Source organism: Lithobates pipiens, unplaced genomic scaffold (assembly GCF_037356315.1).
Source record: "Lithobates pipiens isolate NorthernLeopardFrog02 unplaced genomic scaffold, aLitPip1_a1.2 Scaffold_25, whole genome shotgun sequence".
Taxonomy (NCBI): domain Eukaryota; kingdom Metazoa; phylum Chordata; class Amphibia; order Anura; family Ranidae; genus Lithobates; species Lithobates pipiens.
In genome coordinates, this window is record NW_027507787.1 from 170,494,186 (window position 1) to 170,517,161 (window position 22,976).

The 22,976-nt window shown below is 49.3% G+C and overlaps 1 protein-coding gene across 1 annotated transcript in view; it reads left to right on the top strand.

The window, feature by feature from the left end:
- Positions 1–22,976, top strand: part of LOC143929796 (ovostatin-like) — a 201,808-nt gene that overhangs the window by 72,470 nt on the left and 106,362 nt on the right. Inside the window, exon 17 of the mRNA XM_077453773.1 lies at positions 21,938–22,037. Within this exon, the coding sequence (XP_077309899.1) occupies positions 21,938–22,037 (100 nt within the window). The remainder of the gene's footprint in view (positions 1–21,937; positions 22,038–22,976) is intronic.

A 22,976-nucleotide genomic window follows, 5' to 3' on the forward strand; every position in this document is an offset into this window, starting at 1 on the left:
AAATTAGAGGGTCCCATAAAATGTAACCATTGATCCTCACTGCCCTAAGGAACCTACCTGCTATGCACTTCCACCTACAAAGGGATTCCTGGGCAGCTGAGGGATCATCTGTTAGGGACTTGCATGTTTATGGATACAACTGTTGTGTCCTTCAAGTAAGGCTTTGTCTGTTTATGAGCCTGGTCTGAAGATATTTAAGGGGTGCGTGGTGGTAAATGGTGGCATATCGGTAGAATAAGGCCTCTACAGCACACACTAGGTACAGGCTAAAGGCCAGCATAAAGGGTAATGCAGCAGGAGAGTTGAGTAGAAGAATAGTTGCTGAGAAGGAACCGCAGCCAGCTAGGAGTAATACCCGGCATGAGTGAGGGGTCCTCTGGTACCAAGGGGGTTGGTGCTCGGACTCTCTCCCTAGGGGTCAGTTCCCTAAAGCAATTGGGACCAAACCCATGGTACGGAAACCCCACACATTCGGCCACATGGTTCAGGAGAGCTGAAGGAGACTCATGAGGTCCGCTAGTGTACGGTGGGATCCCGTTCTGTCGCGGAGTGAGGTGACAGAGGTACGCTGGACTGAAGAGTGCATAGGCTCAGCAGTGTTCCTCCAAAATGCAACATTCATGGAGCAAAGGTGTGTAGCAACATGGGACAGAATGTTTCAGAGGGACTCTGTATATTGCAATACTGCATACAGTGTATGGCTCATCTTAATGTTGACTTTCACATGAACATGGCCCCGCCTGATCCCATGCATTGGTGAATGTTTACACAAGTGGAGAGGTACCCCGCATGCGGGGTCAGGTGCCCCCCCCCCCCGTCCACAAGATTTCCTGTATTTAATGGTCTGCACACTACAGCCTTTTTTACTAGCGCTAATTTGTTATTGACCTTGGATCATAGAGATGCCCTGCTTTGGTTGAAGGGTAGATGCTGATAGGTTTCTTGAGGGCTAGCCATAGGCAGCTGCTTCACCAAAACATTAAATAAGGAAAACTATGGCTGTCCAAACACAAAGACCTGCCGCTATTGGGGCCATTATCCACAGATTTTGTTTACATTGAAGGATAGTTTAAACTTTCGTAAAATAAGTGCATTTTTTTTTCTATCTTGGGAGCCTGTAAAGCATAGCACCCATAATCGGTAGATCATGGGTGCAGGTCAATAAGGCAGGATATAATTTCTGCTCCTGCCATGAAGAAAGAATCATGGCCTCAGCATGTTTACACCCCCAGCCACTGCTTTTGCAGCTTAAGAGGGAGCAGTTGGGGGATAATATAAATGTGGCTCAGCGTTTTCACCACCCCCTTACTGGCAAGTGTAAATAAACCCTATGGAGTCCTGAATGCGGTATGCTCTCTAATTTTGTCATGCCAGTGCAATGCCTTGTTGCAGCACGCGGTTTACCTTTTTTTCTTTTCAATGCTGATCAAGACCACTCAATGCACCTGGTGTGGATGAGCCCTAAAGATACTGGACAATGCTAGGGCCCTTTTATTTTCCCATCTATACTATATATTGCCAAAAGTGGGACACCTGCCTTTACTCACTCATGAACTTTAATGACATCCCAGTCTTAGTCTGTATGCTTGTAGCTATACTGGCTTTAAAAGAGAAGTTTGGGAATCCGTTTTTTCTCTTACGTTCAGCGACTAACACAGCTCCTTTCTTAGACCATCAGGTTGTTCTGCCTAGTCCTCTCCTGAACGTGGCGTAACATGTTAATATGTTATAACAAAACTTGAACTTTCTAGTTCCGCCCAAGGGGCGGTCCCTTGGGTAACAACCCCCCAGCCTGCCTCCTGGAGCTTACGTTTTTTCTGCCTAGTGAAGAAGGATCTAGGAACCCTGCGGGCCCATTGGTCGGTGGATTTTTTTCTGCAGAAGTTTGCCTTTTGCGCAAGATTAAAGATCCTGTGAACAGCTGGCTGGGTGACAGGCTGGATACCCTTACCCTTGTAGTCTCCCCAGCCTGGCCAGCAAGCTTGTGCAGACCAGAGCTCTGCGCTGGGTCGGCTACGACATGCCCTCCAGCTCCAGGGGCGGCCGGTGGGCGTAATGCCCCGGGGCACACATGACTAGCCTACTGATGTCTATGTGCGAGACCAGCAGCCACCCAGTACTGATCGGAGAGTGCGTCTGTGATGGAATGTTCCCCAGCTCGTCAGGACTGATAAGTACAGCTCTCTCTGCCTTGGTGGGGCTGAGCAGCTGGGCATTCCCTGGGAGGTCGATTCGGGGGTCCCTCACCTCCCTCTCTTCTCTCCCTGTCCCTATCTTTCCTCCCCCCCCCCCCCCCCCTGTGGGGGATGCTGCATGGGCTGCTGAGCAGTGTGTGCGCCATATACAGGGGCTCTAACTTGGGAGGGGGGGATTGCGTTGGGTAGCTGTGCCCTGGATGTCTGTAGGTCTCTCCCCTGGGTGTCTGGAGGCTCTGTCTGCTGATCGCTGTAGCGCTGTTTACCACCATTTTCTCTGTCCCTCATTGCATACAGTGTTCGGCGGCCATTTTTGGTGTGACCAGGGAGCAGCATGCTGACTCCATTTTACTGTAGTCCGGTGGCCATTTTCCCTGTGATTATGTCAATTATACTGGACCCTCGGTGGCCATTTTGTTGAAGCTTGGACACGTTTTTCATCTTCTGCGCTGTACAGTGGGGTGTGGTTTTCTCTCATAAGCATCTGGGAGCGGACACAGGACACAGGCACACCTAGCTGGAAAGCGCAGAACTCGGTCAGGGTGGTGAGTCCTGCGGTGGGGGCCCCTCAGCCTGCAGCAGTTAGAGTAGGACTATCACTGTCCTAAGTCCCCAACAGGTGGCAGACAGGGTAGGGTCAGCATGGCTTCAGAAACTGGTGTTTCTTCCCCCGAAATCCAGGCAATTGCAACCGGTTCGCCTGCAGGCAGTGCCTGTGGACTTTGTCAGCGGTCCTTAATACGTTCATTGCCAAGATGGCGGCGGTGCGTGAGCGCAAAGGTGGTTAAAAAAAACCGCCCCTGGCCCCTCCGGGGAGAGCTCTGATGAAAACTTGGGCCCTACTGAGGCTGGTGACCCCTGTTCTGTCGTTTTCAGATGACGCTGACCAGGACCGTTCCGACAGTGAGGATGTTTCCCCGTCCGGGTCCGTGCACGATAAAGCGCTCGTTGGAGCACTTATCACAGCTGTGCATGATACCCTGAAAATTTCAGGATTAAGGATGAGCCAAACACCCCCCAGTTTGGTTCGCACCAGAAACTGCGAACAGACCTAAACTTTGTGTGAACTTTAGAACCCTATTAAAGCGGGAATCCACCGGAACTCCGCGTTTTTTTTTTTTTTTAAAAGCCAGCAGCTACAAATACTGCAGCTGCTGACTTTTAAATAGTGACACTTACCTGTCCAGCGCGCCCGCGATGTCGGCACCCGAAGCCGATCGCTCGCTCGTCTGGCGGGTCCTGCCGCCGCCATCTTGGGTATGGGAATCAGGAAATGGAGCCTTTCGGCTTCATTTCCCGGTTCCCTACTGCGCATGCGCGAGCCGCGCGGCGCAATCCGGACGGTCCCCGCTGCCTCTGGGAGCTGTGTGTTTCCCAGCAGGCAGCGGGGCACTTGCTGAAGGGGGCGGGCGCTTGCGGAAAGGGGCGTAACGTACGCCCCTTTCCGCAGAGAGCTAGCCCGGAAGTGGGTGCAGTTACCTGGATTATCCAGGTAACTGCACCCCCCTCCCCCCTGAAAGGTGCCGATTGTGGCGCCGGAGGGGGGGGGATTCCGATGAGCGGAGGTCCATTTTAGGGTGGACCTCCGCTTTAAAGTCTATGGGACTCGAACGTTCAAAATCTAAAGTGCTAATTTTAAAGGCTAATATGCAAGTTTCTGTCCTAAAAAGTGTTTGGGGACCTGGGTCCTGCCCCAGGGGACATGTATCAATGCAAAAAAAAGTTTTAAAAACGACATTTTCTTTGGGAGCAGTGATTTTAATGATTAAAGTGAAACAATAAAAGTGTAATATTCCTTTAAATTTTGTACCGGGGGGGGGGGGGGGGGTGTCTCTAGTATGCCTGTGAAGGGGCACATGTTTCCCGTGCTTAGAACTGTCCCTGCACAAAGTGTCATTTCTGCAGGAAACTTTTTTTTTTAAATCACTCGTGGCTATAATGAATTGTCGGCTCCAGTAATACAGAGGGCACTCATTGAAAGTCATTGATTAAAAAAAAAAAAAAGCGTGGGGTTCCCTCAAATTCAATTACCAGGCCCTTCAGGTCTGGTATGGATATTAAGGGGAACCCCGCGTCAAATTTAAAAAAAAAATGTTCTCAATAGATTTTTATTAAAGATTTTCATTACAAACAAAAGGTGAACAGAGATGATTGTCTCATAGCACATGTAACATAAACAGTTCCATTGTTCAAATATAAAGAAAAATAAAAATAGAAAAAAATAACATCCAAACAGTAGGTAACCAAGAAACAGATACCATGGCTCATATGCAATATTGCCGTTACCTGGGTCTAATGGTGTTACCCTAGGAAGTACAAAAAAAGAGGACTACCGCCTGTTTGTTACCCTTTTTGTGTCAAGGAGCTTAGTAATTACGTGATGCGGTTCAAGTTTCGCAGTGAAGCTCAGCATAGACTTTCATTACGTGTTGGAAGTTGTTCTATGGGAGAAGTGCAGGAGGAACCCCCACCTGGACACCCCGTATAGGGATCACTTCTGTGTCCCTGTAGGGTGGTTCCCCCCTCCCCCCGCTCCGTTAATGAATCTATATATCTCTATGCTATTGACCTTATTCAAAGATTTGTGAGAACCTCGGTGATTCGGTCCATTTTATCCATGGTTTCCACATGAGGAGAGTCTGTGATGAGCTCTTATGGGTTAGTGCCAGAGTGGATTCGTGAGTAAAATGTGTCTGTATTGTGTGAAGTACTTCTTGTAGGGTGGGGGGAAGTGGATCTTTCCATTTCCTGGTAAGGTTAAGCCTCGCCGCCAGAAAAATGTGAGCTATAATGTGTCTAATTGGGTTGGGAAACCCGTTCAGCGATAAAGATAGTATGGCAAGAGAAGGTTTTTTTGGTACATCAGATAATGTCACCTCAGTTATAAGTTGGTATACTGTTTTCCAGTATTCTGAGATTTTTGGACAGTGCCAGAGTATATGGAGTAAGCTGCCTTTCATTCCACAATTTCGCCAGCATAGGTCAGAAATTGCAGAGTCAAATTTGGATATCCTGACCGGGGTCAGGTACCAGCGATACGTTATTTTATATGCTAGTTCCCAGAGGGTGGAGCAACTGGTGGTTTTGTAGACGGATCTACCTGCTTTTTCCCATTCTTCTGCAGTGAAGGAGTGGCCTAGATCTTTCTCCCAGCGGATTAGAGGAGTCGATTTGACAAATGTCGATTTGTGGTTAAACAGTTTATAGAACAGAGATATGCCCTTACTAAGTTTAGAGGAAGAGGTAAGGAACTGCCAAGCTGGGCGGGGAATCGTTATGGTACGTTTTTTAAGGGAATTAATACAATGTTTAGTGCGAAGGTATAGAAATATATCAGAGCATGGAAGTTGGTATTGTGCGCACAGTTTAGGAAAAGGTGTAATGTCATTCTCGCTAACCAGATCATTTAGGTGATTTATTCCTAAACCTTTCCATCGTTTAAAATCGGATTCTTCGATCAGATGTTGAAGTGTTTCAATGGGGATAGGTACAGTGGAGCAGTCGGGATCATCAGAGGAAAGTTTTATTAATTTGGACCAGGTTTGGCATGTAGCAAGGATTGGGGGGGATAGGGTTCGGGTATGTTTGCCTCCTAAAGGGAGGGCCATTAGCCAGGGTACCAGGTCTTTGCCTGGGACTGAGGATCGTTCAATGGATTCCCATAGGGTAGGGGATGGTGCGTTGGAAAACCATGCTTTAGCTTGTGTTAGGATGGAAGCCCAGTAATAATCTTGGAAATTAATATATCCTAGTCCGCCCGCCGTACGATGTTTAGTCAGTTGGGATCCTGCGCAGCGGGGTCTTTTGCCTTGCCAAACAAATTTTAAGAGGAGAGATTGTAGAGATTGGAAATACTTGGCGGGGATGGGAATCGGGACAGTCCTGAACAAGTACAATATTTGGGGAAGATGAAGCATTTTAAATGCCGCTAGTCTACCCAGCCATGAGAATTCAACCGATGCCAGCCTGGTCAGGTCTGTGTGAAGTTTAGTTCGAAGTGGAAAATAATTTGCTTCAAATAGAAGCTTCGTTCTAGGGGTAAGTTGGATGCCAAGGTACGTTATACTGAGCTTCGCCCAACTGTAAGGGAGGATTAGTTTGAGTCGATCACTGGTGTCCTTACTTACTCCTAGATCTAGTATATACGATTTAGTGTCGTTAACCTTGTAATATGATATTTCTCCGAACCAGGCTAGCGTCTTTTGGATCTCTGGTAGTGATCTTTCTGGGTCTGTGATTGATAGTATGACATCGTCCGCAAAGAGGTTAATCTTGTGTTCAGTGTCTGCTATGCGGATGCCCTGTATGTTGCTATTGGTTCTAATGCTTTCTGCTAGGGGTTCCATAACTAAGTTGAATATTAGTGGGGAGAGCGGGCATCCCTGTCTTGTCCCGTTAGTGATATCGAAGGGATCTGATAGGGTGTCTGAGGCAAGTACCCTGGCAGATGGGTTTGAGTAGAGGGCCATTATGTAGTCGTGGATTGGACCTGATAGTCCGAATTTACGAAGCGTCAATGAGATATAGCCCCAGTGCACCCTATCAAATGCCTTTTCGGCGTCGAGAGACAGGAGTAGGGATGGAGTTTTGGTGTGTTCGACATGGTGGAGAAGGTCTATCATGCGTCTAGTGGCGTCAGATGCCTGGCGGCCTTTCGTAAATCCAGACTGGTCTGGGTGTATCAATGAGGGTAGGATGTTATCTAATCGGGTAGCAAGAAGTTTAGCATACATTTTTATATCAATATTTAGCAGCGATATGGGTCGAAAATTTTTAGGGGAGTCGGGCTCCTTTCCCAGCTTGGGCAGAGCTACTATTCGAGCACTAAGCATTTCAGGGGGAAATTGTGCGGATTTGGCAGCTGTGTTAAAGGTACTACATAGAAAGGGTGCTAAAATGTCCTGGAACATTTTATAATATTCTCCTGTGAAACCGTCAGGACCAGGAGATTTTGCTGCTGGGAGTTTATGGATGGCTCGTCTAATTTCCTCTATCGTGAATGGGCTGTTAAGCTCAGCGAGTTGGATTGGTGATACTTGTGGGAGTTGTAGTTTGTCAAGAAAGGATGATATACTCTCCGGGGAGGGCTGTGTGGTGGAGGGGTCTTTAGCAAGGTTATATAGATCTCCGTAGTACGTACTAAAGGCATTGGCGATGTCATGAGGTTTAAGAAGTTTCCTGTGGGAGTGAGGGTGGAATATAAAGGGGATTTTAGTCTTGGTTCTATATCCTTTGATTTTAAGAGACATTGCTTTACCCGCTTTATTGCCAGTGGTGTATGATCTGGCCTTTATTAACCTGTATAGCTTTTCTTGTTTCTCAAGGTGTGCCCGCAGGTCGTGGCGCAGGGTGAAAATTTGTGCTTGGAGGGCAGGAGAGGGTGCAAGTTTGTTCTGTGACTCAGCCTTCGCTAATGCATTAGTCAATTCATCCAGTTTCTGTGCTCTAGCCTTTTTTTCTCTAGCACCTAATTGCAAAAAGGTTCCCCTAATTACCGCCTTATGAGCGTTCCACACCACCACCGGATCCGACACAGCGTCCTGATTGATAGAGAAGTATTCTGCCAGCCGTTCCCTGATATGGGAGCATGAGCTAGTATTGCGGAGTAAATAGTAGTTTACTCTCCATATGAAAGATTTTTGGTGGGAGGGGCCGTCAGAAATGCTAATGCTCACTGGAGCATGGTCCGACCAGGTGGCGGTGTGTATATCAGATTTAACTATACGTTGCAACAATATCTTATCAACTAAAAATAGATCAATTCTCGAGTAAGTGTTGTGACGCGGTGAGAGGAAAGTAAAGTCTCTCTCACTCGCGTGACAGCACCTCCAGACATCATACAAATCCACTGAGGAAAAATAACTCCCTAGCAGGGAGGGGCGTCTCTTGGTGCCAGATGTTGAATCCAGGTCGACATCAGGCACCATGTTAAAGTCTCCACAGAGGATGATATGGCCTCGGTGGATACTCTTAACTTTCCGGACAATTTTTTTGATAAACGCCAATTGACCAGTGTTGGGAGCATAAACAGAGACAAAAGTATACATAACATTGTCAATTGAACCAATCAATATTAAAAACCTTCCTTCCGGGTCAGATTCGCAAGTTTCAAGTTGGAAATTCACTGAGTCTTTGATCGCTATTAGCACTCCGCGTTTTTTCTTGTGGTATGAGGATGTGAATACCCGTGAGTACAGCCGATGTTGGCATTTAAGAGAAGTGTCTCTTGCACGCAAATAATGTCGCTATTGTGGGACGTAGCAGTTGACCATAGAGACTATCTTTTTGCGGGGTGATTGAGACCCCTTGCATTAATTGAGATGACGTTGATTCCCATATTCGTATGTAGGGATGGAAGTCTCTAGCACTTATATATGTTGAAGAAAAAAGAGAAAATCAATAAACAAAAAAAAATGGTCAGACAAAGGCAGGGGAGAAGATTCCTGGGGCCCTGTGGACCCGGGCGCTGGTAGATTAGCTGAAATCTAGGATGTGGTAGAAGTAACTTCAGCTCTAATCGGTATCCCCTCAGGCGTTTGGAGTCGGCAGTAGTTGTGGAAAAGGTCTGGGTAGACCTCAGATGTCGCCTGACAAAAGCACTATTTGCTGGTCCTGGTAGCGGCGTTGAAAATATGGGTCTGTGAGCTGTGGTATCAGCAACTGGGGAGCAGGGCGATGAGAACAATAGAAGGTGGGACAAACGTGTCCAGCGGGGTAAAAAAGGGGAGTAAAAAGAAAAAGATAAAACAACACAAAAAAAAAAATGGAGATCCGAGATGTGCAGTATGCACAATAGATCAGCCAGTGGCCAATTCAGCAGCAAACGCTGATGGGCAGCTGGTCAGGGTGGGGGTATAGTTCAGCAAATACGATTTGTGTCGCAAACCATTCCGGACGGGCAGTTGTTGAGAGAGTGACCCGGGTTCATTATCAGCGACGGTTATTCTTGCGGGATCCGCGGCCTGCACCAAAGGAGAATGGATTTGGGGTCCCTGTGTGATCACGCGTATCCGGTGGTGGATCCAGTAGGACACCCCAATCTTGCAGCAGTTTCAAGCCCCCTTCCAGGGTGGAGATGGTGTGGGGTATGCCATTGTAGGTGGCCAATATGGTGGCCGGGTGACGCCATTTGTACTGTATTTTGTGGTTATTCATGGCCTTAGTGATAGAGCGGAGTTGTCTGCGCATCTGTAGCGTGTATTGCGACAAGTCAGCGTAGAGCTGGATATCTGAGTAGGGGGCAGGTAGGGGAGACAGTTCTCTCGCTTTCAGGAGGATTTGTTCCTTGGCTTGGAAAAAGTGTACCCTGAGGAGAACATCTCTAGGGACATCCGCCTCAAGATGGCGTGGTTTAGGCAGTCTATGGATGCGGTCAATCGTTAGCTCTATGGGGGACAGTTCTGGTAGTAAGCTGGAGAAGAGGGTGCTAGCGAAATTATGCAGTTCTGTAGGCTGTACAGATTCCGGGATGCCGCGTATCTTAACATTATTGCGCCTTGAGCGGTCCTCAAGGTCCGCGAGTTTGGATTTCATCCATAGGGATTCATCTTTTTGATCATGATATGCATCGACCAGATCATTAATCGTTTCCGTGCACTCTTCCACTTTGGTCTCTATGAAAGTCACCCTGTTATCCATGTGTTTCATTTCAAGTGAAAATTTGTTTATCAAGGAGGAAAGATTTGACATGAGGGATGATTGGAGGGACACTAACATGTCCTTCATGGTGGTGTCTAGCACCGGTTGCCCCAGGGTAGGGAACTGAGCGATGGATGACTGTAAGGAGGAAATGGCAGTGTCATTATGTAGGCCTGTACTCACAGTATCTGCGGCCTGTCCTGCTGTATCCATCCGCATCCTTGACTTCGCTGGACTTTGGGTAGCTGTGGTTGCTGGAGCGTAGTCTGGTGGTTCTCCTGAGTCCATCCTGTGCTTCATTTCAGGTGGATGGTTTAAGGCATGCTCAGGAAAGGACAGTGAATGGCGCGCTGTGCCTCCGGCGGCGCCATCTTGCCTGGCTGTGTGGGGCTGATAAGCGAACGATTGGAGGCGCCGCGGGCCCGGTTCCTGCCCTCGTTTGCGGGACATCTCGGTCGCTGGTGATGCGGGCAGCCACGGGGGATCTGTCGGTGCCGCGGATGCCGGTGTGGAAGCCCGGGAAGTCGCTTTGCCGTCCGGATGATGTGCGGAGCTCTCAGCTCAAGCTGCCATGCTCGGCCGCGCGCAAGCCACGCCCCCGTCAAATTTAAAATTGACGTGGGGTTCCCCCTAAAAATCCATACCAGACCCTTTATCCGAGCACGCAACCTGGCAGGCCACAGGAAAAGAGGGAGGGGAAAAGAGAGCGCCTCCCCTCCTGAACCATACCAGGCCACATGCCCTCAACATTGGGAGGATACTTTGGGGTCCCCCCCAAAGCACCATGTCCCCATGTTGATGGGGACAAGGGCCTTATCCCCACAACCCTGGCCAGTGGTTGTGGGGATCTGCGGGCGGGGGCTTATCAGAATCTGGAAGCCCCCTTTAACAAAGGGGACCCCCAGATCCTGGCCCCCCTGTTTGAAATGGTAAGGGGGTATAAAAGTACCCCTACCATTTCACAAAAAGTGTAAAAAATCGTTAAATAAGACAAACACGCTTTTGAAAAAGTCCTTTATTAAAAATAAAAAAATATACGATTCCAGCAGTGGTAATCCACTCTTGCTATCCAGCGACGGATGATTATCTCTCCCGGGTCCAGCGATGGCTGATCTGATCCAGCGACAGGTGATCTCTCAGTCCAGCGCAGTAAATCCATCCATCTTCTGTCTCCATGGAGGAGACACTGCGGGATCCCGGCAGCCTGACTTTTCTTATGAGGGCGGGGGCACCAGTCACCTGACCCCGCCCCCCCCTGACGCAAGTGGGGAAGCCAGGCTTCCCCAATGATGTGTGGGTGACACCGCCCCCTCTGATGTAACGGAAACCTGCGTTACATCAGAGGGGGGCAGGGTTACCCATACGTCATTGGGGAAGCCCAGCTTCCCCACTTGTGTCAGAGGGGGCCGGGGTCAGGTGATGGGTGGCCCCGCCCTCATAAGAAAAGTCAGGCTGCCGGGATCCCGCAGTGTCTCCTCCGTGGAGACAGAAGGTGGATGGATTCGTTGCGCTGGACTGAGAGATCACCTGTCGCTGGATCAGATCAGCTATCGTTGGACCCCGGAGAGATGATCATCTGTCGCTGGATAGCAAGAGTGGATTACCACTGCTGGAATCGTATATTTTTTTATTTTTAATAAAGGACTTTTTCAAAAGCGTGTTTGTCTTCTTTAATGATTTTTTACACTTTCTTTGTGAAATGGTAGGGGTACTTTTATACCCCCTTACCATTTCAAACAGGGGGGCCAGGATCTGGGGGTCCCTTTAATCATTATTAAAACCACTGCTCCCGAAAAAAACTGACATTTTTTTTAAAACTTTTTTTGCATTGATATATGTCCCCTGGGGCAGGACCCAGGTCCCCAAACACTTTTTAGGACCATAACTTGCATATTGGCCTTTAAAATTAGCACTTTAGATTTCTCCCATGGACTTGTACAATTTGCCGCGAACACCCCAAATTGTTCACTGTTCGAACTCGAAGCTCATCCCTATTCAGGATACAGCAGATCCCTCTGCTGATGTAGTGGTCCCTTTTTGGGTCCCGTAAGCCAGCCCATACAAAGGTGCTTCCGCATCTGACTTATTTTGATAAGTTCATATACAAGAAATTGGGTCAACCGCAACAGACCTTCTCGTTTCCCAAATACATGGCGGTGTGATACCCCTTTGAGGAGAGCCTTTAAAAAAAATGGTCGGCTCCTCCGGTCATGGACCCCCCAGTATCCAGGTTAAACAAAGTAACCACGATCCCGGAGGGGACTCCTGCCTTTAAGGACCCCATGGACAGGAAGGCCGAAGCAGTGGCTCGCTCCTTGTTTACGGTTGTGGGGTCAGCAATGCGACCTGTACTGGCATCCGCACTTGTGTCGCAGACACACTGAGTGGGCAAAACTTTTGCACCGCGAATTGGGGGAGCAACAGGCTTCTCCTGTCTGCGTGGAACTAGGAGACAGTTAGGGCAAGGCCTTAAGTACGCTTGATGCGGCCCTGGATACTCTCCCTCTGTTATCCAGGGCTTCAGTGCCAGCTGTGGTGCTGAGGCGCCTGATTTGGCTGAAATGCTGGTCAGCTGACCAGGCATCTAAAAAAAAAAAAAAAAAAAAAAAACCCGGACAGATTTACCCTTCCTTGGTGAGTGGCTCTTTGGAGCCTCGTTGGATGACCTTATTAAAAATGCCACAGGTGGTAAGAATACTCTACTCCCACAGGCCAGGAAGGCTAAGGAGCCACGCCGTAGGCAAGGGCCCTCATTTTCCGCTCACAAGCGGCTTTTCTGTCCGCCCTGGGCTTCAGCTAAACGTCCCCAGCCTGACAGGAGGACCCTTTTAAGGACACAAACGTCCCTGGAACCACAAGCCTGCAAGCAAAAGTGCTACTGCATAAAGGTTTGCCCCTGCCCGCCACACGGGTGGGGGGGTCAACTTCGGCGGTGGGCCGCTGTCCGACCAGTGGGTCTGCGATCTGATTTCCTCCGGCTACAAGATAGAGTTCCTCTCTTGGCCGCCAAACAGATTCTTTCCCTCCAGCACACCTGTACTCCCGGCTTGCCGGGAGGCCCTGATGAGGGGCGGTAAGGGACCTGCTGAGTTGCGGGGTGATGGTACCTGTTCCGGAGCCAGAAAGATTCCAGGGGTTCTACTCCAATCTGTAGTGCCCAAAAAGGAAAGGGTACGTCCAATCTTGGACCTAAAAGCCCTCGATTACTTTGTAAAGCACATACCCATATGCCTTCGGCATCAGAAATTTCTGTGATTTGCAGTTGGGGAAGCCCACTACCAGTTTGTGACTCTCCCCTTTGGCTTGGCATCAGCCCCCCGAGTCTTTACTAAGTTATTGGCTCCTGTTTTGGTGTTGCTGCAACAACGCAGAATTAGAGGAGGATGTGGCGATCACCATGCAGACACTGCAGGAATTTGGGTGGCTGTTGAACCTAAAAGTCGGTGATCATCCCGACTCAGTGCTTGGAGTACCTAAGCTTACTGTTGGACTTGATGGAAGCGAGAGTGTTTCTCCCTTCAGACAAGCTGCAGACTCTCAGAGCCGCAGTAAAACTGTTGATGAACTGCAGGTGGTTGTCATTACGCTTCTGCATGCGAGTCCTGGGACTCATGGTGGCCTCCTTCGAGGCAGTACCATATGCCCAGTTCCCACCAGAGTCTTGCAGCAGGAGATTTTGGTGAAATGGGACAAATCTCCATTATCCCTGGATCGGCAGATTCAGATGAGCCAGTCAGGGACTCCCTGCTCTGGTAGCTGAGGTCCCCAGCACTTCGGTCTGGGAGGTTGTTCCTACCGCTACATTGGACAGTGATCACTAACAGGCTGGGGTGGAGTAATGGGAGTTCAGTCGACGCAGGGCCTCTGGTCGGAGGAGGAATCCAAGTTGCCGATCAATGTGCTCGAGCTGCGAGCGATCAGGCTATGCCTCTCCACATGGTCGATAAGACTTAGAGGGCGTCCGATCAGAGTCCAGTCAGACAGCGCCACAGTGGTGGCATATGTCAATCACCGAGGAACAAGAAGCTCGGCCGCCACACAGGTCGCTCACATCTTTCAGTGGGTAGAGTGACATGTACCGGCCCTATTGGCCATTTACATCCAGTAAGTAGAGAACTGGCAGAAGGACTAAAGTCACCAGATGCTGGACCCAGAATGGGCGTTGCATCCGGAGGTCTTCAGGCTACTGTGCCTGCAATGGGCACACTAGACGTGGATCTTCTGGCCTCCCGTCTCAATCGGAAGGTGCTGAGATTCGTGTCCAGGACAAGAGATCCTTGGGCAGAGTAGAGGCTGAGGGGATTCCAGTAATTGCCCCAGACTGGCCCCAGCATCCCTGGTACACAAACCTAGTGTGCCTGATGAGCACCATTCATATCTTTTGCTACTTCAAGTTGCAGCGACTTCAAAGTAATCTCTGCACTACTTTGGTCTGACTTTGAGGCGACTTGAGGTCCCTAGACCTCAACATTATACAGGTATTGCTTCAAGTCACATCAAAATCTCACAACTTTCAGGTGGCACATAATTGTGAAGTGGAAGGAAAATTATGATGGTGGTCACATTTTTTTTACAAATATCTGAAAAGTGTGGTGTGCATTTGTATTCAGCCCCCTTTACTCTGATACCCCTAACTAAAATCTAGTGGAACCAATTGCCTTCAGAAATTGCCTAATTGGTAAATGAAGTTCACCTGTGTGTAATTTAATCTCAGTATAAATGCAGCTGCTCTGTGAAGCCATCATAGGTTAGAGTATCTTAAACAAACGGCATCATGAAAGCCAAGGAACACATCAGACAGGTCCTGGATAAAGTTGTGAAGTATAAAGCAGGGTTGGGTTATTTAAAAAAAAAAAAAAAATCACAAGCTTTGAACATCTCGTGTTCAATCCATCTGAAAATGGAAAGTATGGCACAGCTGCAAATCTACCAAGACATGGCCGTCCACCTAATCTGACAGTCCGGGCAAGGAGAGCATTAATTGGAAGCAGCCAAGAGGCCCATGGTAACTCTGGAGGAGCTGCAGAAATCCACAGCTCAGGTGGCAGAATCTGTCCACAGGACAACAATTAGTCGTGGAGTTTGCAAGAAGTCATGTAGGGGACACCGCAAATACAGTGGGGCAAAGAAATATTTAGTCAGCCACCAATTGTGCAAGTTCTCCCACTTAGATGAGAGGCCTGTAATTGACGTCATGGGTATACCTCAACTAGGAGACAAAATGTGGAAACAAATCCAGACAATCGCATTGTCTAATTTTTGAAAGAATTTATTTGAAAATTATGGTCACGCAAGATCTCACCCCGTGGGGTCAAAATGATCACAAAAACGGTGAGCAAAAATCCCAGAACCACGTGGAGAGACCTTGTGAATGATCTGCAGAGAGCTGGGACCAACGTAACAAAAGCTACCATACACTACACTGCCAGGGACTCAGATCCTGCAGTGCCAGGCGTGTCCCCCTGCTTAAGCCAGTACATGTCCGGGCCCTTCTGAGGTTTGCTAGAGAGCATTTGGATGATCCAGAAGAGGACTGGGAGAATGTCATATGGTCAGATGAAACCAAAGTAGAACTGTTTGGTAGAAACTCAACTTGTCGTGTTTGGAGGACAGAGTTGCAACCAAAGAGCACTATACCTACTGTGAGGCATGGGGCTGGTAACATCATGCTTTAGGGCTGTTTCTCTGCAAAGGGAACAGGACGACTAATCTGTGTACATGAAAGAATGAATGGGGCTATAAGATTTTTAGTGCAAACCTCCTCCCATCAGCAAGGGCATTGAAAATGAAACATGGCTGGGTCTTTCAGCATGACAATGATCCCACACACCACCCTAGCAATGAAGGAGTGGCTTCGTAAGAAGCATTTCAAGGTCCTGGAGTGGCCTAGCTAGTCTCCAGATCTCAACCCCATAGATAACCTTTTGAGGGGAGTTGAAAGTCCATGTTGCTCAGCGACAGCCACAAAACATCACTGCTCTAGAGGAGATCTGCATGGAATCACATAGGGTGGGGGGAGGTATCTGGGGGGCCCCCTTATTAAAGGGGGATCCCGGATTCCAATAAGCCCCTGCCCGCAGACCCCGACAACCAACGGCCAGGGTTGTGGGAAAGAGGCCCTTGTCCTCATCAACATGGGGACAAGGTGCTTTGGGGTGGGGGGCCGCAGGGCCCCCCTTTCCCCAAAGCACCCCCCATGTCGAGGGCACGCGGCCTGGTACGGCTCAGGAGGGGGGGGGCGCTCGCTCGTCCCCATCCCCTTTCCTGACCGGCCAGGCTGCGTGCTCAGATAAGGGTCTGATATGGACTTTGGGGGGGACCCCCACGTCGTTTTTCGACGTAGGGCTTCCCCTTTAAGTCCATACCAGGTGACAGGGCTAGCGACGTGTCAATCTCGCCGATGGAGATGGCGACATTGACTGACTGACTGACTGACTGACTTCCTTCACTAGTCCCATCTACCTGGAGCCGTGTTCAAAATGAACGGACTTTTCTCGGTGTGTAGGCAAGTCCGTTCATTTCAAAAGTCCGGCAGACTAGCCCAGACGGGCGGATTGTCCGCCGGACTGCAGAGTCTGGACAATTTTGAGTCAAAACTTCTTTCTATGTCTCTTCTTCTGGGAAAAGTCTGCCAGAGCCCCCATACGGGCGGACTGTTCAACGGACTCTGGTCCACCGGACCAAGTCTGCCAGATAGTCCGATCATGTGTATGTGGCATTTGAACAAAACCTGTTAGTTGGCAAAAGACTTGAGACTAGGGTGGGGGTTCACCTTCCACTAGGACAACAACCCTAAACATACAGACAGAGCTACAATGGAATGGTTTAGATCAGGGGTCTCAACTATGGCCTTCCAGTTGTTTAGAAACAATTCCCATTATGCCTAGTCAGGTCTGTGAATGTCAGTTTTACAATACCTCATGGGACATGTAGTTCTGCAACAGCTGGAGGGCCATAGTTTTGGAGATCCCTGCTTTAGCTCAAAGCATATTCATGTGTTAATGGCCCAGTTAAAGTCCAGACCTAATCCAATTGAGAATCTGTGGCAAGACTGGAGAATTGCTGTTCAGATGCTCTCCATCCAATCTGACAGAGCTTGAGCTATTTTGCAAAGAATGAGCAAAAGTCATTCCTAGATGTGCAAAGCTGGTAGAGACCTCCCCAAAAAGATTTACAGCTGTTTATTGCAGTGAAAGGTGGTTCTACAAAGTATTGACTCAGGGGGCTGAATACAAATGCATGCCACACTTATTTGTAACAAATGTTGGAAACCATTTATAATTTTCCTTTCAATTCACAATTATGTGCCACTTTGTGTTGGTCTATCACATAAAATCCCAATAAAATACATTTACGTTTTTGGTTGTAACATGACAATGTGGAAAATCTCAAGAGGTATGAATACTTTTTCAAAGCACTGCATATGAGCATATAATGTGTGTCTGAATACAAAACATTCATGTTATTGGAGATGTGTTGTGTGCTGGTTAATGCTGCTACAAACTAGGTTTAGTGCAGCCATTCATTTATATGGCAGGCTGTATGCAGCACCCCTGTGCATGAGAACATGCCTGACTCTGTACTCCCAGCATTATTTATTCCTCTTACCATCTGTGTGCATGAGGCCTTGGGCTGCATTTACATGAGTACCTATGCATTCCATATAGCCATGTGAAGGGTCATCCTTGCCCGCATGGGATGCACAGGTCTTCATGTATGGCAGTCCCATTCATTCACAGCTGCTGGTCCCAATTTGACAGCTGTGCAGGAGACCCAGACTGTGTGCGTTCAGGGACCTGCACCAACACCATGCATTCAAAGGCAGGCAGTCGATATCTATTGGAAAATAGTCACTGCTCCCAATTTGACAGCTGTGCAGGTGTGGGTGCATTTTTCTGAATGCTCATAGTCTGGGTTGCCCACATAGCTGTCCAATTGGGACCAGGAGCTGTGTCCCAATAGACATGAATGGGAGTGTCTGCACGTGGATGCATGAACACCTGTGCATCACATGCGGGCAAAGACAGCTGTTCACACGGGAGTATGTATAGGCACGCTCGTGTGAATGAGGCCATAGTGAATCGACCCTGTCTACTCTTTATGATGAATCTTTAGTCTCAAATGACTAATGGCTTAGAGCAGAGATCATCAAACTTTCTAAACAAAGGGCCAGTTTATTGTCCTTATTTTAGGGGGGCTGGACTATGGCCAGCGGGAGTATTTTTCTTGTATCAGTGGAAGTAAAAATCGCAACATTTTGGTATCGGCGGGAGCAATGGTGCCCCATTGTTGGGTGTCAGAAGGAGTAATGGTGCCCCATTGGTAGGTGTCAGTGGGAATAATGGTGCCCCATTGTTGGCTGTTAGCCAACAATGGGGCACCATTATTCCCACTAACAGCCAACAATGGGGCACCATTATTCCCGCTGTTGGCTGGGAGTAATGGTGCCCCCGCTGTTGGCTGGGAGTAATGGTGCCCCCGCTGTTGGCTGGGAGTAATGGTGCCCCCGCTGTTGGCTGGGAGTAATGGTGCCCCCGCTGTTGGCTGGGAGTAATGGTGCCCCCGCTGTTGGCTGGGAGTAATGGTGCCCCCACTGTTGGCTGGGAGTAATGGTGCCCCCGCTGTTGGCTGGGAGTAATGGTGCCCCCGCTGTTGGCTGGGAGTAATGGTGCCCCCGCTGTTGGCTGGGAGTAATGGTGCCCCCGCTGTTGGCTGGGAGTAATGGTGCCCCCGCTGTTGGCTGGGAGTAATGGTGCCCCCGCTGTTGGCTGGGAGTAATGGTGCCCCCGCTGTTGGCTGGGAGTAATGGCGCCCCGCTGTTGGCTGGGAGTAATGGCGCCCCCGCTGTTGGCTGTCAGTTGGCAGAATAGTTCCTAGTTTAAGTGTAAAGCCGCGTACACACGTAGCCGTCTGTCTGACGTACTTAGTCTGGCGGACTTCCCGCCAGACTGTCCGTCGGACTTTCCGAACGGGCTACTTGCCCACACACGGCACTTTTTCAGCGGACTAATACGGCGTATTAAGTCCGCCGTACTATCCGCCCTACTTTTGAAATGAACGGACTCTCCCACACACGCGGAGGAAAGTCCGCTCATTTTGAGCGTGTCTCCAGGTAGGTGGGGCCCGCGAAGGAGACGTCGCTGGCCCCGCCGCCTGGTATGGACTTAAAGGGGAACCCCAACGCCGAAAGAAATCAGCGTGGGGGTCCCCCCAGGTCCACATCAGACCCTTGTCCGAGCACACTACCCGGCCGGCCAGGAGAGGAGCCGTACCAGGCCGCCTGCCCTCAACATGGGGGGTGCCTTGGGGAAGGGGGGGCCGTGCGCCCCCCCACCCCAAAGCACCTTGTCCCCATGTTGATGAGAAAAAGGGCCTCTTCCCAACAACCCTGGCCGTTGGTTGTCTGGGTCTGCGGGCGGGGGGCTTATCGGAATCCGGGAGCCCCCTACCCTATGTGAATGAGTATGGGGTACAATGTACCGCTACCCATTCACCTGTAAAATAAAAGTACAAAAAAAAAACACAAGATAAAACAGTTTATTGCACAGCTCCGGGGGTCTTCCGTCTTCGGGGGTCTTCTCGCCGGACTCCTCCGCTATCTTCTTCGGGGTTCTTGTCCCCCTCTTTGGTTCTTCTGCCGGGCCACCGCGCCTTCTTCTAGCTCTTTTACAGGCGGTGGCCCAGTCTTCTGTCGCCTCCGCCGCCTTCCGTTTTTCTGTTCTTTTCTTCAGATGTTGCCTCGCCGAGTCCACCGCTCACAATGACAGGGACCGGGCACGCGGCGACTTATATAGGGACAAGGGGCGAAGACAGAAGACCCCCGGAGCTGTGCAATAAACTATTTTATCTTGTGTTGTGTTTTTTTTGTACTTTTATTTTACAGGTGAATGGGTAGGGGTACATTGTACCCCATACTCATTCACATAGGGTGGGGGGCCGGTATCCATGTGAATGAGTATGGGGTACAATGTACCCCTACCCATTCACCTGTAAAATAAAAGTACAAAAAAAACACAACACAAGATAAAATAGTTTATTGCACAGCTCCGGGGGTCTTCCGTCTTCGCCCCTTGTCCCTATATAAGTCGCCGCGTGCCCGGTCCCTGTCATTGTGAGCGGTGGACTCGGCGAGGCAACATCTGAAGAAAAGAACAGAAAAACGGAAGGCGGCGGAGGCGACAGAAGACCGGGCCACCGCCTGTAAAAGAGCTAGAAGAAGGCGCGGTGGCCCGGCAGAAGAACCAAAGAGGGGGACAAGACCCCCGAAGAAGATAGCGGAGGAGTCCGGCGAGAAGACCCCCGAAGACGGAAGACCCCCGGAGCTGTGCAATAAACTGTTTTATCTTGTGTTTTTTTTTTTTGTACTTTTATTTTACAGGTGAATGGGTAGCGGTACATTGTACCCCATACTCATTCACATAGGGTAGGGGGGCCGGTATCCGGGGCCCCCTTATTAAAGGGGGCTCCCGGATTCCGATAAGCCCCCGCCCGCAGACCCCGAAAACCAACGGACAGGGTTGTCGGGAAGAGGCCCTTGTCCTCATCAACATGGGGACAAGGTGCTTTGGGGTGGGGGGGCACGCGGCCCTCCCTTCCCCAAGGCACCCCCCATGTTGAGGGCACGCGGCCTGGTACAGCTCAGGAGGGGGGGGTGCTCGCTCGCCCCTCCTTTCCTGGCCAGCCGGGTAGCGTGCTCAGACAAGGGTCTGTTGTGGACTTTGGGGGGACCCCCACGCCGATTTCTGTTGGGGTTCCCCTTTAAGTCCATACCAGGTGGCGGGGCCGGCGGCGTCTCCTTCGCGGGCCCAGCCTACCTGGAGACCCGCTCGAAATGAGCGGACTTTTCTCCGGGCGGGAAAAGTCCGCTCATTTCAAAAGTACGGCGGACTGGCACACACACGGCCGGATTGTCCACCGAAATGCGAGTCCGGCGGGAACATTGGAGTGCAAAACTACATTCTAAGTCCGCCGTACTTTCGGGTCAAAGTATACCGGAGGCTACACACGGGGGGATTGTCTGGCGGACTTCAGTTTGCCGGACTTTTCCACCCGATTGTTTGATCGTGTGTACGCGGCATAAGGAGTAGCACCACAAGGGCCAGCTAATGACAAGCAAAGGGCAGTGTCTGGCCCCCAGACCACAGTTTGGAGACCACTGGCTTAGTCATAGAAGAAAATTCAAAATTCTGGGAAAGTACAGTCAGTATTTCCTTGTGGTTATGTGACCACCCTGACAGACAGGTAAAGTGAATAACATTGATTATCTCATTACAATAGCATTTAAACATTGGGTGTGATATATTAGGCAGCAAGTGAACATGTTGTCCATGAAGTTGTGGTAAATGTAGAATAAAGGGGCAAGCGTAAGCTTTGAGCAACTATGACAAGGGCCACATTTTAATAGCGAGACAACTGGGTCAAAGCAACGCCGGTACTGCAGCTCTTGTGGGATGTTCTCAATCTGCAGTAGTAAGGACAGGCCAAAAATGGTCCAAGGAAGGAACACTAGTAAACCAGTGACAGGGTCATGGATGACCAAGGCTAATTGATGAAGGTTGGGAGTGAAGGCTGACCTGTGTAGTTCGACCAAAAAAGCTAAAATTACTGAAAACAATGATGGTGAATGATGGTTCTGAGGTTTTGGAACACAGAGCATCCCGGTTGGTGTATGAGGCTGTGTAGCTGCAGACCGGTCAGGGTGCTCTTGCTGACCTGTGAGTACAAGGGGCACATGGGGATCAGAACTAGACCACAGAGAAATGGAAGAAGGTGGCCTGGTCTACTGAATTCAAGAATGATTTGAGGAACACCAATGTGTTTGAGGTGTTGACTTGGCCTCCAAATTCTCCAATCGAGCATCTGTGGGATGTGCTGGTAAAACAAGTCCAATCCATGGAGGCCCCACCTTGCAACTTACATGCCTTAAAGGATCTGCTACTGAGGGCTTGGTGGCAGATACCATAGCTTGCCTTAAGAGGTCTAGTGGAGTCCATGCCCCAATGGGTTATGGAGGGTGGTAATGTTATGGCTGATTGTTTGTTTGTTTTGTGTTTTTAGGTATACTTGTCTGTCAAAATGTTGAATTCTTTCACATCATATTTCAGGATGTCGGACTGATTGTTGTAACAGGAAACCAAGTGAGAAAACCAAAGGTCTGTGAGAAAAAGCCACTACAGCAGTCGCAGTATCCCATATCTATAGAGGGTAAATGATCTTTTGAAGCATTAATCTAAAATTGTACATCCAACCAAATAGGTCTATCCTGATAATAATTAGGCAATTGAGTGCACTAACAATTTAGTCCTATAAAAGTACCCTCTATTGTCAAAAGTATTGGGACACCAATCCCAGTCTTAGTCTGTAGGGTTTATTTTTGAGTTGGCCCACCCTTTGCAGCTATAGCACCTTCAGCTCTTCTGGGAAGGCTGTCCACAAGGTTTGAGTGGGTCTATTGGACTGTTTGACCATTCTTCCAGAAACACATTTGTGAGGTAAGGCCTGGCTCGCAGTCTCCGCTCAAATTCATCCCAAAGGTGTTCTATCGGGTTGAGGTCAGGACTCTGTGCAGGCCAGTCAAGTTCCTCCACCCCAAACTCTCTCATCTATGTCTTTATGGACCTTGCTTTGTGTACTGGTCCAAATGATTTGGAGGGGGGATTATGATGTGGGGTTGTTTTTCAGGGTTTGGGCTTGGCCCCTTAGTTCCAGTGAAGAGAACTCTTAAGTCGCCAGCATTCCAAGACATTTTAGACCATTTCATGCTCCCAAATTTGTGGGAACAGTTTGGCCCCTTGTTCTAACACGACTGTGCACCTGGCTATATCTGGTGGCACTGATTAGGAAAAAGCAGACAGGCTTGTGAGTGGGTGCAGCCTGCTGCGGTGGCAGTGATTAGAGTCTGGTTGTAATTAACAAACCTTGTATTGAATGCAAGGCTCAACGTTACAAACAGCCCAGCAGGTACCTGGCAAGTAACACTGTTAATAGGAATGTCGAGTGCAGCAGGTCTCTGTCTTTCTCTGATGCGTACACACGATCGGAATTTTGGTTGGAAAAAGCTCTGATGGTTTTCCCGATGGATTTCTGACGGGATTTCGCTCAAGCTGTCTTGCATACACACGGTCACACTAAATTCCGACCATC